Source organism: Chaetodon auriga, chromosome 6 (genome assembly GCF_051107435.1).
Source record: "Chaetodon auriga isolate fChaAug3 chromosome 6, fChaAug3.hap1, whole genome shotgun sequence".
NCBI classification, from domain to species: domain Eukaryota; kingdom Metazoa; phylum Chordata; class Actinopteri; order Chaetodontiformes; family Chaetodontidae; genus Chaetodon; species Chaetodon auriga.
Window position 1 is genome coordinate 22,308,026 of NC_135079.1, and position 10,820 is coordinate 22,318,845.

Consider the following 10,820-nt stretch of genomic DNA (forward strand, 5'->3'; position numbering starts at 1 on the left):
ACATAATCAGCAAGGACTAACACAGTCACCTATTAACATTCACTCCAAGTCACATAAATGTGTGATTTACAACAGGTCGATGCCTTCAATGTATTCAGTTGCTCCAAAGGTTATGGCCTACTCCATATATATATATATATGTATATATATATTCAATGAACCCACTGGGAGCATTGGTCAGTCAGTGTACAGAATGTCCTGGCAGCTGGAATGACCATTAACAGCTGAGAAACAGGCTCATCTGGATCCACTGAATCATGCCCTTATGTGATATGTCAGCATACGACCACAACCAAAGCCTATTATCGGCTAAAACGCACTCGGCTGTTTGTAAAATGACGCAGCAGAGGAGATTGACGAAAAACCATATGTCACAACAGGATTACAGATAAAATGGCAGAGGCCGGGGGGGGGGGATATTATAGGATGTGGAAATATTATAGGATTATTGCAGTGATACAGTAAATACAAAACTATTAAAATATCATACGTTTGCAAGAAACTGTGCACTAAGCACCATAGATAAGTCCCTATAGGAGTATTGATGATACCATAGGAGAAAAAAAAAAACCAGACAGCTTTAATTAAGTCACTAAACTCACTGTTAAGTACCGCAGGTACACACCAAGTCCCTACAGGAGTAAAGCGTGGTGGTATTTTAGCAGAGCTACATAGGACTGGTTGGTAAGTAGGCCTTCACACACACAGCCAACAGGACAAATGGTATTCAGATGAAGGAATTACAGGCTGCCGTGACAACTGATGGTGCCATCGCAAAAAGAAGAGCTATCATACTTCGGGGTGCAGCTAACGATTACTTTCATCATCAATTATTTTCTCAGTTTCTCAATAAATGTTAGATAAATGCCAGTTAAAATTCACTAAAGCTGAGGTGACATCTTAAGATACCCAGTGATGTCAAACAGAGAAAAACCTCACATTTGAGAAGCTGAAACAAGGACAAACGTTGACACAGTGACGCTCGGACAGATGTTTGACAAGGCCAGTTTGGGCTGAGGTCAGGGCTACTACAGGGTGACCAGTCGGGCTTATCCACGACAAAACGTGACACAAAATCAAGGCGCTATCAAGCTACAGCTGCACTCGCTCTGACATCAGGCTGTCGTGTACATTACGTGCATGAGAGACAGAGAGAAAGAGTGAGAGAGGGACACACATACGCACTATAGGGTTATTAGACCATGCTTATTGCAGACTTACTTCATCTGTTTGACGATGGTGCTTTTCCCTGACTCTCCAGCCCCTGAGGGATAAGACACAGGAGAAGACAATGTAAACAGGGTGTGTGTATGTGTGTGTGTGTGTGTGTGTGTGTGTGTATGGATGTGTGGTAGCAAGATGGAGAGAGAGAGAGAGAGAGAGAGAGAGCGATGAGGGGGGTTGGAGAAAGAGAGAGAAAGAAAGGGAAAGTCAGACTTAAAAACCTAAGTGAATAAGAGCAGCAGCAGCGGGGTGGAGATAAAAAGATGGAGAAAGTGGCTGCACCCTTTCTCCCTCAACGTTCCTTTTTTTTTTAAAAATTCCCTCCATCTATTACTTCCACACCTCATCTGTTAACGAACAGATTAAACACTTACAGGCTACTTTCTTTCCCACAAAGAATCAATGAAGAAACCTCCCACCCTGAGCCAATGAGCCATCGCTGCCTGTGCTTGGCCCTCCGTTGCTGCAGACTGCCATTTTTTTTTTTCTTACACCCATCTGCAGTTATCATCTCTGATCTAGTTCCCACCTTTTACCTCCACCCTGACTGCTTCTGAATGAAAACATTACCCACCGGGAACATTTTTAATGGATAAGGTCGTATTGTAGCAGGTGGCTTTAAAGTGATGTAATAAGAGGGAGGGTGTATTTAAGATCAAGCAAATCAACGCTTCTGTGCTCATATGTTGTATGTTCTTCACACCGTATGATTTTCGCTTGTGCTACACGTCATGATGATTTTTTTTTTTCATTTATTTCCACCACTATCTTAATTGATGATCATCTCTTGCCATACACCCAACCCACCCCCCCACCACCACATCACCACACCTTACACCCCCCCAAGCGTTTCGTGTCTCTGCCGAGGCTCCACAGGCCCTGCGGTAGCCCACGGAGGGGAATTCTCTTACCGAGCAGCAGCAGTTTGACATCTTTGGCCGCGGTGAGACCGTCCTCCTTCAGGTTTTTCTCGATGGCTTTGCTCCGGTCCAGAGCCGCCCTCTCCTCTGCGCTCAGAGTACATCCCATGGTTAGAGAACACAGCTTGAGAGCGTTACCGATACCGGGATCCACGGCAGAAAAGGCAAGGAAACGCTGGATTCAATGAAACTTGTGCGCGGAAACAACGCTGGTTGCAAATCCTGTGGGTGTTTTTTTTCCTTTCTTGGTTAATTTCCTCCCTTTCTGCGCTGTGCCTTCGGTCCCTCTAAGATCCCTCTGTGTCTTTCTGTCGCTCTCTGGGCAGCTCCCTCTCTCGCTCTCAAGCCGGGGACACGGTCCCGTTAAAGCATTTAAATCAAGGATCCACTCGGTTTGAACCACGGCGCAAAAACAACACGATGTAGCCTCCGCAGTTGGTTGTTTCTCAAGCGTGGTCTCGGCGGTGGTCTGTCGGTCCGTCCGTCCTCCGTCTCTCTTCTGTTTGACTGTCGGTAAATCACGGTAACGGTTCTCTTCTCCAGTCGTTGGTCGTGGGCTGTGTGTTACTGGGCGGCGGTGAGCAGCGCTCGCATCGTTTGATTCCAGCACGGCTTTCTCACGGCGGCTCACAGTGGACGTTCCTCCTTTTGGCTCCTCCGGGCGGCGGGGACTCGCTCTGTAACGCTACTGCCTCCCGGTAGCTCCGGTAGGGACTCGGTCGCTCCTTAGTTCATTCGTTCAATTGCAGGTTGGTGACGTCAGAACAGTGAAAAAAAGCTGTCGAGAGAGGGTCCATACTGCCAGTGGCGCAGCCTGGTGGTGCACTGTTATCATAGTACCTTCACGGGCTTTTATAGTCCAATATTAGCCTTAATGTTATACAGAAAAATATAAAACGCCGTTACAATAAAACTGCGAGTGTTCAAAAAATATTTCATATTATTGATAACCAGGTTAAGAGCCCCCAAAAGTGAATTTGTTAGCTTTCAGCTACCATTAGCAAACATATCAATCAAGCGCGTGCGTGATTTTTCTGTCAGCGCATGAATATTTCGATCTAAATTAAATGTGATGCGGCCGCGGGTGTGTACATCACTCAGCCAATCAGGGCTGAGGCGGACACACCGTACACCTTTGAAGATGTCACTTACCTGTAATAAAGGTCCGCTTCCTGGAAACTTGTCAGTCACATCAGGTGACTTTCATGGGCAGGTGGGGTTTGCTAAGTTGCCATGGAGATATGGAGGCGTTCGCTTGTTGTCATGTGACCTAAGTATGATATTTCGGTCACATGATAACAGCCGGTCCTGGGTTATGCTGAAAATGCTTTGGTTGTCTTTATTTTTCACACCTTATAGTCATGTTAGGGGCCTACGGTTCTAGTGGTGCCAGTGTCAGGTGGTAGTTCTTCCACTTTGATCCAGTCAGACATATCTCAACAACTACTGGATGGATTGTCATGAAATTTGTTAGACACTCATCACAAAAAGATGAAGCCTAATGACTTTTATGAGTGCCCGAGTTCTCCTTGTTTACCACCATGAGGTTGACTACTGACTCTCCCATCATCAGCAGCTCTACTTTGTGTGGAGGGGTAATTAGCAAATGTTAGCATGCTAAACTAAGATGGAGAACATGACAAACTTTACACCTGCTAAACATCAACATAAAAGCATTAGCATAGTGTATTACCATTAAACTGAAAGCACCGCCTCACACCATACTTCTTTTTTCATTATTTTGTCATTAATCTTCTAGCTATGTTATAATTAAGAATAAAATGGATTGTCACACAATAGGCTTAATGATGGCTGATCTTTTGTATTTATTGACTTTCACTCTTTTTTGTTGATTCATTTATATTATTGTACTTGTAAACTTCTAAAGCTTGTATCAGTGGAGATTCTATCTTATATAATAGTATATTAATATTCTCAATATTAAGCTTAGCTTTTATGTAGGCTTAATTGAGTTCCGTTGGCCAGGTTGTCAATAGCTGTTATACACCTCCAGTCAGACAAAACTGATATTATCTTCATTTTCTTCTCAAAAGGACTTGAATTAGCCTGAAATTGGACCAATAATATGTTGTTTAGTTTGAGGCAATGCTAATTAGACAGTTGTGGGAGGCAGCTGTTCCATAACGTCCATTGATTGAGTTGTTTTCTCCACATAATCACTCTATTTTATATGTTCAAAGGGAGCCAAATTGTCCCAATAACATCATGATTTGCACATTAATAAGGTGTCCATCATCATCATCATCATCATCATCATCATGAACACCAACAACATCAACAAATTGACGTGCATATATATAATAGAATAATATTCATTACAGACAGTGCACACTATAATTGGTTTATTGATTTTGTCTCAACTATGTTGTAGAGTGGTTAAATTAGGTTACAAAAAATGTAAATTTAATCCAATCAAATCTGGATTTACAAATTACATGGAGTAATTTAACTAATGTCATCCAATAATGATGCTACTAATCTTTAACCAACTCTGCAAGTCTTTATCAAAATCTCAACTGCAAAAGCTTCCATTTCCATTACATAACCAGTGAGACACTCATCAAGTTTGTTTTCGTTTGTGGTATTTCCTCACTCAGATAAAACATGTCAGGCAGTGGAGTGCATGACTCCTTTTTCCTTTTCCACAGTTGTTTGGTTTCTGTGAATCATACAGCATCAGTAACATGTAATTACTCAGTGCCACTCCAAAAGCTCCGAGCGCAGTACATTTGAAACTGCATTTGAATGTAAATCGAATTCACGAATTGAAATGATCTTTGAATATGTATGAAATGCGTCTCCCACCCACCAACTGGCACCTTGATTATGACCACCTTCTGTTGTGAAATTTCAAACTTTAGTAGGAAATGAATAAACAATGATTTGCTTTTGAGTGTGTTTTCCCACTTTGTAAAGGTGTTTTCAACTGATAATCAAATCCAATGTATGCTGATTGCTCTTTGCCTAATGACTTAATATGCAAAGCCTCAGATAATAACAGGTGAGAAATGATTAGAGAAATGCATTAGATTTCACGAGTTTAAGGGAACCATTCTCTCAGTGCTTAAACTAATAGCTATTGGTTGTTGGAAATATCTGGCACCCAACTGACATTTGCAGTGAAACCTGGAGGTTGCTTATCCATCAGCACCATCAACATTTTACCATCTGTGATGTCACCAAAGATAAAATCTGCCAGCCAAAGTGCTTGTTTCCCATGTGAAGTGTTCTGCTGCCTCTGTTATAGGCAGACACGGTTTTGATCCATTTAGATCTTGGAATTATTTACATAAAATTTGAACTTCAGAAAACAAGGTAAAGCCAAGACGCTGCGTGATCAGTTAATCTTTTGAAGTAAGGGGAATTAATTCATTTCACTCTATGCCTTTTCAGTCAGTGGGGTGGCTCATTTTTAGCCAAAACAAAATGTTTTAATATTCATAATATTCAATAAATGTACAGAGGTCCCTCCAAAGAGGAAGTCACATCTCTTTCATGTTCGCAAATATATTTAAATTGTTTTTTTCAAACATGATTCTCAAGTTATTTGAATTAAATTCTCCAGTCACTTAAAAACTGTATTGGTATGTTTCAGCAAACCATGGATACATTTGATTTGTACGCTTCATATGTATCATATCAACATTTCTACCATAAGTATCAAGGTGATGTAGTTCAGATTACTGCTACATGTATACAAGCTGAGTTTTCCAAGGAGGCTTCTGTTGGAGCCATGATTCTGGCAGCAAAACCAGGGGTTTTTAATAAGATGTCAGGACGTCTTCCAGCCATGTTTGTGAAGACTAAGCTGGCCAGCACTTATTCTGGCGATTGGGTTGCGTTCTCTCATATAAAAGACTGCCATGTTTTTACGGCAGGCAATATTACAAATATCAAAACATGGCAGCCACACCAGTTTGGCCTCAGTTTTTGATGTTGTTGAAATATTTTGGTTCATGTTGTGTTCTTGACGAGATTTACACTTTTTTTTTTATTACATTTTGCAACAAAAATGTTAAGCTCCCCATTCTACAGGTCTGTGCAGCCTTTAGCTGCTTTAAGTTCATTGTTTTGGTTGTCTGGTCCACACATTGACTGCAGGTGCAATGCCAGGCCTCTTATCTGCCTGACATGTGAAACCATAGGCAGCTGTCTTGTGCAGATGCACTCACACAAGATGAGTGTACATTGCCTTTCCCAGCATTAAACAACAGTGAGACAAAGTGAATAAGAGACTGGTGCAGGAAGTCAAGCATCATGCATTGGCTGATACAGTAGCCACATCCTTTCGTGTTTTAAATCAGCATTATGACGCAACAAAGATAGAACTTCAGGGAAAAAAAATATGCGTACATGCTTTGAAAATTTCATTGTAAAACCTGTGACATTTGCATCAAGTCTGGCACATTGGAGGAAAAGAACATTAAGTATTTATAAAGTTCATTGCAACATGTAAACTGCAATGGTATGGGTGTTATTTTCTGCATAATGTAGAGCAGTTCAAAATAACCTGTTGCTTGACACTGTCTCCAGCTGCCTTAACTTCACAGCTGACCGTCCAGCGTACTCTGACAGAGACATATCACTCTGAACATTGTTAGTCTGCATTTGTGTTGTTCCCACCAAATGCTCTGCAAGGCTCATCCACCTGGACTGCAAATAACCCTGATCATCACAATGACAACGCTTGAATGTTGATGTTTAGCAGGTATAATGTTCACCATCTTATTTTAAATTATTAGCATGCTAACATTTGCTAATTAGCATGAAATAAAAACTAAGACAGGCAGATGGGAATGTTATTAGTTTCTCTGCCATATTTGGTCATAAATCGAAGTATTGGATGAAATGAAATAGTGCCAGATGAAAAGTCTGGGGATCAGAGTAATCCTGATCGATCCTCTGAGGACCCTGATTATTTGCACTAAATGTCACAGCAATGCATCCAAAAAAACAAAAAATGTCAATCACACAGTGGTATTCACAAGGGACCTTTCACTCTAAACTGCGAATGTCAACATCATGGTGGCACTGGAGGAAAAGTCAGGGGATCCACAAAGTCTTTAGGAGTGATCATCTGGGGACCACAAAGGTACAAAACTTTGTACTGTTCCATCCAGTAGACACTGAGATAGTGAAAACTTTGACAGCTGGTGGTGTTAGATGAGAAGTCAGAGAACCACCAGAGTCATTAGGATTCATCCTCAAGTATTTCTACTAAAATTCATAGCAGTCCAAAGGTGACATGCTTTATTTTGGACTAACTTCACACATTGGTGTCTCAGATGCCTTCACAGGGTGAGCAGTCTAAACATAATGTTGCCTTAGTGGAGAAAATATCATCAGATCAGACCTGACAACCCATTTTTAACACAAGCTGTTTACGTCAAGGAACAAATATATGTTCAAGATGTTGTCAGGCAAAGACTTGAAAGGTACTTTCAACTTGAGGTATTCTTAAGGCCTGGTTTCTAGTAAAATAAGTTTTAGTGCAGTGAAGAAGCTAAATTAAACTGTACAAAAGCTACATTTTTTAAACTGCCTACTCAAATTGCTTCATCTGCAGTATTAGCGAGCTCAGTCATTAGCCATTTAAGAATCATACCATACAGTATCTACGATATATACAAAGAATTCTGCGAGTGGTTTTTATCTTCAATATGTAACATTCACCATATTCACTGATATTAGAGAGGCATTGTTGCAGTCAGGGCACCTCTCTCTTTCCTTCCTTTGTCACATCTGGTCAGTACGTTAACAAATTCAGGCTGTGGTAACTGTTACACAAGCGGCATACATGCACACACACACACACACACACACACACACACACACACACACACAGTTGTGTTTCCATCACTTTAGAGGACATTACACTACATTTCCCAGAGACTTACCTTAACCATAGCCATAACCACTACTTGCTTAACCCTAACCCTTTCCTAAACCTAAACATAAACCTAACCTTATCCTGACCTTAACCCAAGAACTTCACCCCTCCACCCACACACACACACACACACACACACACACACACACACACACACACACACAAACACACACACACACTCACACGCACACTATGAACATTGATATGATGCAAGTGTTCCTTGCAGAATTGAAGAACTATGCTGTTGCCTCATACTGGTTGGATCTGCTGACACAAAACTGAAGAAACTAAAACAGCATTCTGCAGTGCTTTAAATGAGAAATCTATTCAGCTCCGATGTTTTTTTTAAATATTTTTCTCTGTTTAACCTTTTTTTTTTTTTTTTGCAAGGAAATGTAAAAATAGCAAAGCATCACTTGCTAGTACATTTCAACCACCAGAGCTGATCTGCGAAAGAAGTGCCTACTTAGAGCCCCCGTGGCCACCAGAGGGCCCCTAAGAGTGCTTGGAAATGTCCCATAAGAGAGCTTTTTCTGTGATACTGTATGTTACATTATGTCAGTGATAATTATACAAAAATGCCGTATTGCTGTATGTTAACCTGCTGACCAGCAAATATTACTGGTTTAATCAATACCATGCCACTGCCTCAGGGCTGGTGTCATGTTCATGTGCACTGAAGAAGCTATCATGAATGGATTTGTTCTCAAATGTCCTCAGATAGAAAAGGTACCGGGCAGCGTGATAAGATTCCTGTTGAAATGTAACAGTTTACAGATTCCTCTAACCAATGTTTTAAACTGGGTAGAGGTTTCTTCAAGTTTGATGTCGAGGCCTTTTCTGATTTCACAAGGAAAACACTGTGTGATGACGTAGCCACCTGCGTGTTGCAGGAACGGCAGACTGAGGTTGCCTAGAACAATGTGCATTATCGTATTTGTTGTATTTTCACTCAGATCCACCTGCTGTGCTTGATTAGCTAACTCTCTCTTGCTCTATCTCCTCTCTCTATATGTGGCATGTGCGTATGGGTGTGTGAGGAGTGTGACATGGAATGTGCAGTGCACGGGGTTCGTAGTGGACTGGTGTGCCTGACAACGTGAACAAGTTGAAATAGTATGAATAGCATAGTCTAATCTCAGTAGTGGTGACAATCTGTTGCTCTCAATGTATTTTTGCGTGTGAAGAAATGGGTCAAAGTAATCATCTCATCTATAGTACCCAAATGCATAGTAGGCCTCTTTCTCACTGTTGGGAGGGGGTGCTATTTTGTTGTGCATGTTGAAATTCTGAAATGAACTTTATATATATATATATTTGTTAGAGTTTTATTTCATAGTTCTTGGCTCTGGGCAAAGTAAGGATGGGCCCCCAAGGAAAATCTTGCCTAGGGCCGATGCTGTCTAGAGCTTGTCTGATTTGTCTGATTCACAGACATTAATCTCCTTAGAATAGAGAGGGAGAGAAACAGAAAGAGATCCACAGCAATAACAATAAATACAATAACAGCTTTAATTATAATAGAAATATGTCAATAAAATAAAACACTATATGATAGCATTTGTAGATGGCATATGCATGATTTTATATGTAGATATTAACGTATGATAGTATATGTATATAAAGACAATGATATATGTATAATAATCATAGAAATATGACTAATGATAATAGCAGTTGCAGAGGGCATCAAGCAGGGTCATGGCAGTAGGCACAACCATGATCCACATCCCAGGCACAGCCATGAGCCATGGGCATCTGAGTTGAGAAAGCCAAGTCAGTAACATAGAGAAACGAGGAGAGAGGAGCTCAGTATATCATGGGAAGTCCCCCTGTAGCCTAAGCCTACAGCAGCATAAGTAGGGGCCTGTCCAAGGCAAGCCTGAGCCAGCCCTAACTATACAATTTATCAAAAAGGGAAGTTTTAAGCCCACTCTTAAACATAGAGAGTGTGTCTGCCCCCTGAACCAAGACTTGAAAATGGTTTCACAGGAGAGGAGCTTGATAGTTGAAGACTCTGGCTCCCATTCTGCTTTTTGACACTTCAGGAACCAGAAATAGGCCTGCATTCTGGGAGTGCAATGTTCTAGTGGGGTAATAGGGTACTATGAGCTCTTTAAGATATAATGGTGTGTGTAGTGGCATGCTAGGGCAGCCTTATAGTAAGTACTTGTAATAATCCAGCTTGACAGTGACAAATGCTTGTATTAGTTTTTCTACATCGCTTGGGGCCAAGTCGTTTAACTTCAGGTTTGTCCAAATTTAGTTGCTGAAAGTTGCAGGCCATCCAGGTCTTCAAGACCTTAAGACATGCTTGAAGATTAGTTAACTGATTGGTTTCATCTGCCTTCACTGATAAACATAACAGGGTATCAGGGGTTTCCTGATAATATTACCTAAATTTAGCGTATATTGGGTGAATATTATTGGTCCAAGCACAGAACCTTGTGGAACTTCATGATTAACTGTGGCATGCATAGAGGAATCATCATTAACATATATAAAAATGAAATTTATCTGAAATCTAATCTATCTGACAAGTAGGCCTCCAACCATCTTAGTGCGGTTCCCTTTATGCCAATTAAATGTTACGATCTCTGCAGTAGGATGTGATGGTCAATGGTGTCGAATGCTGTGCTAAGATATAACAAGGTCTTTTAAAGAAGAGATTTTTTAATTACTGCTACTTTAAAGGACTGAAGTACTTGGCCTGTTGATAAAGAAAGATTGGCCATATTTTTAAGCTTCAGTAAGCAGCATATTTG

At 40.9% G+C, this 10,820-nt stretch overlaps 1 protein-coding gene across 3 annotated transcripts in view; it reads right to left on the reverse strand.

Annotated features, from left to right (window-relative positions):
- gnao1a (guanine nucleotide binding protein (G protein), alpha activating activity polypeptide O, a) overlaps window positions 1-2,980 on the reverse strand; it is a 96,277-nt gene extending 93,297 nt beyond the window's left edge. For all 3 annotated transcript variants that reach the window (XM_076734142.1, XM_076734144.1, XM_076734143.1), the window contains exons 1-2: window positions 2,136-2,980; window positions 1,222-1,264 (exon numbers count right to left, since the gene is read on the reverse strand). In XM_076734142.1, coding sequence (XP_076590257.1) covers window positions 1,222-1,264; window positions 2,136-2,253 — 161 coding nt within the window. In that variant the 5' untranslated portion in view covers window positions 2,254-2,980. The remainder of the gene's footprint in view (window positions 1-1,221; window positions 1,265-2,135) is intronic.
- Window positions 2,981-10,820: the final 7,840 nt, after the last annotated feature.